Source organism: Penaeus monodon, chromosome 22 (genome assembly GCF_015228065.2).
Source record: "Penaeus monodon isolate SGIC_2016 chromosome 22, NSTDA_Pmon_1, whole genome shotgun sequence".
Lineage (NCBI taxonomy): Eukaryota > Metazoa > Arthropoda > Malacostraca > Decapoda > Penaeidae > Penaeus > Penaeus monodon.
Window position 1 is genome coordinate 8,617,850 of NC_051407.1, and position 255 is coordinate 8,618,104.

General features: G+C 40.4%; 1 protein-coding gene across 1 annotated transcript in view; it reads left to right on the forward strand.

The window, feature by feature from the left end:
* Positions 1-130: 130 nt before the first annotated feature.
* LOC119587560 (acanthoscurrin-2-like) overlaps positions 131-255 on the forward strand; it is a gene marked incomplete at its 5' end in the record, with an annotated part of 1,575 nt that continues 1,450 nt past the window's right edge. The window contains 1 exon segment of the mRNA XM_037936278.1: positions 131-193. Within this exon segment, the coding sequence (XP_037792206.1) occupies positions 131-193 (63 nt within the window).

A 255-nucleotide genomic window follows, 5' to 3' on the forward strand; every position in this document is an offset into this window, starting at 1 on the left:
GTTTTGATGTTTATAAAAGGCCAATTGGTATGGATGGATTAAAGGAATAAGGACGTATTGTATATATCTAAACGAGATGTTGACAGAAGATCTCGAGATTCGTTTGCTTTTATTATTCTTTGCTCCTCAGGAATTCCTGTGGTTGCCCTAACTCTGTGCGTGTTGGCTTTGCAAGCAGATGCGGAGCCTAAGCGTAAGTGCCTCATTTTTTTTCTTTGTCTTGGTAGCCATGATTAGCATTAAGCCATTGCCGCT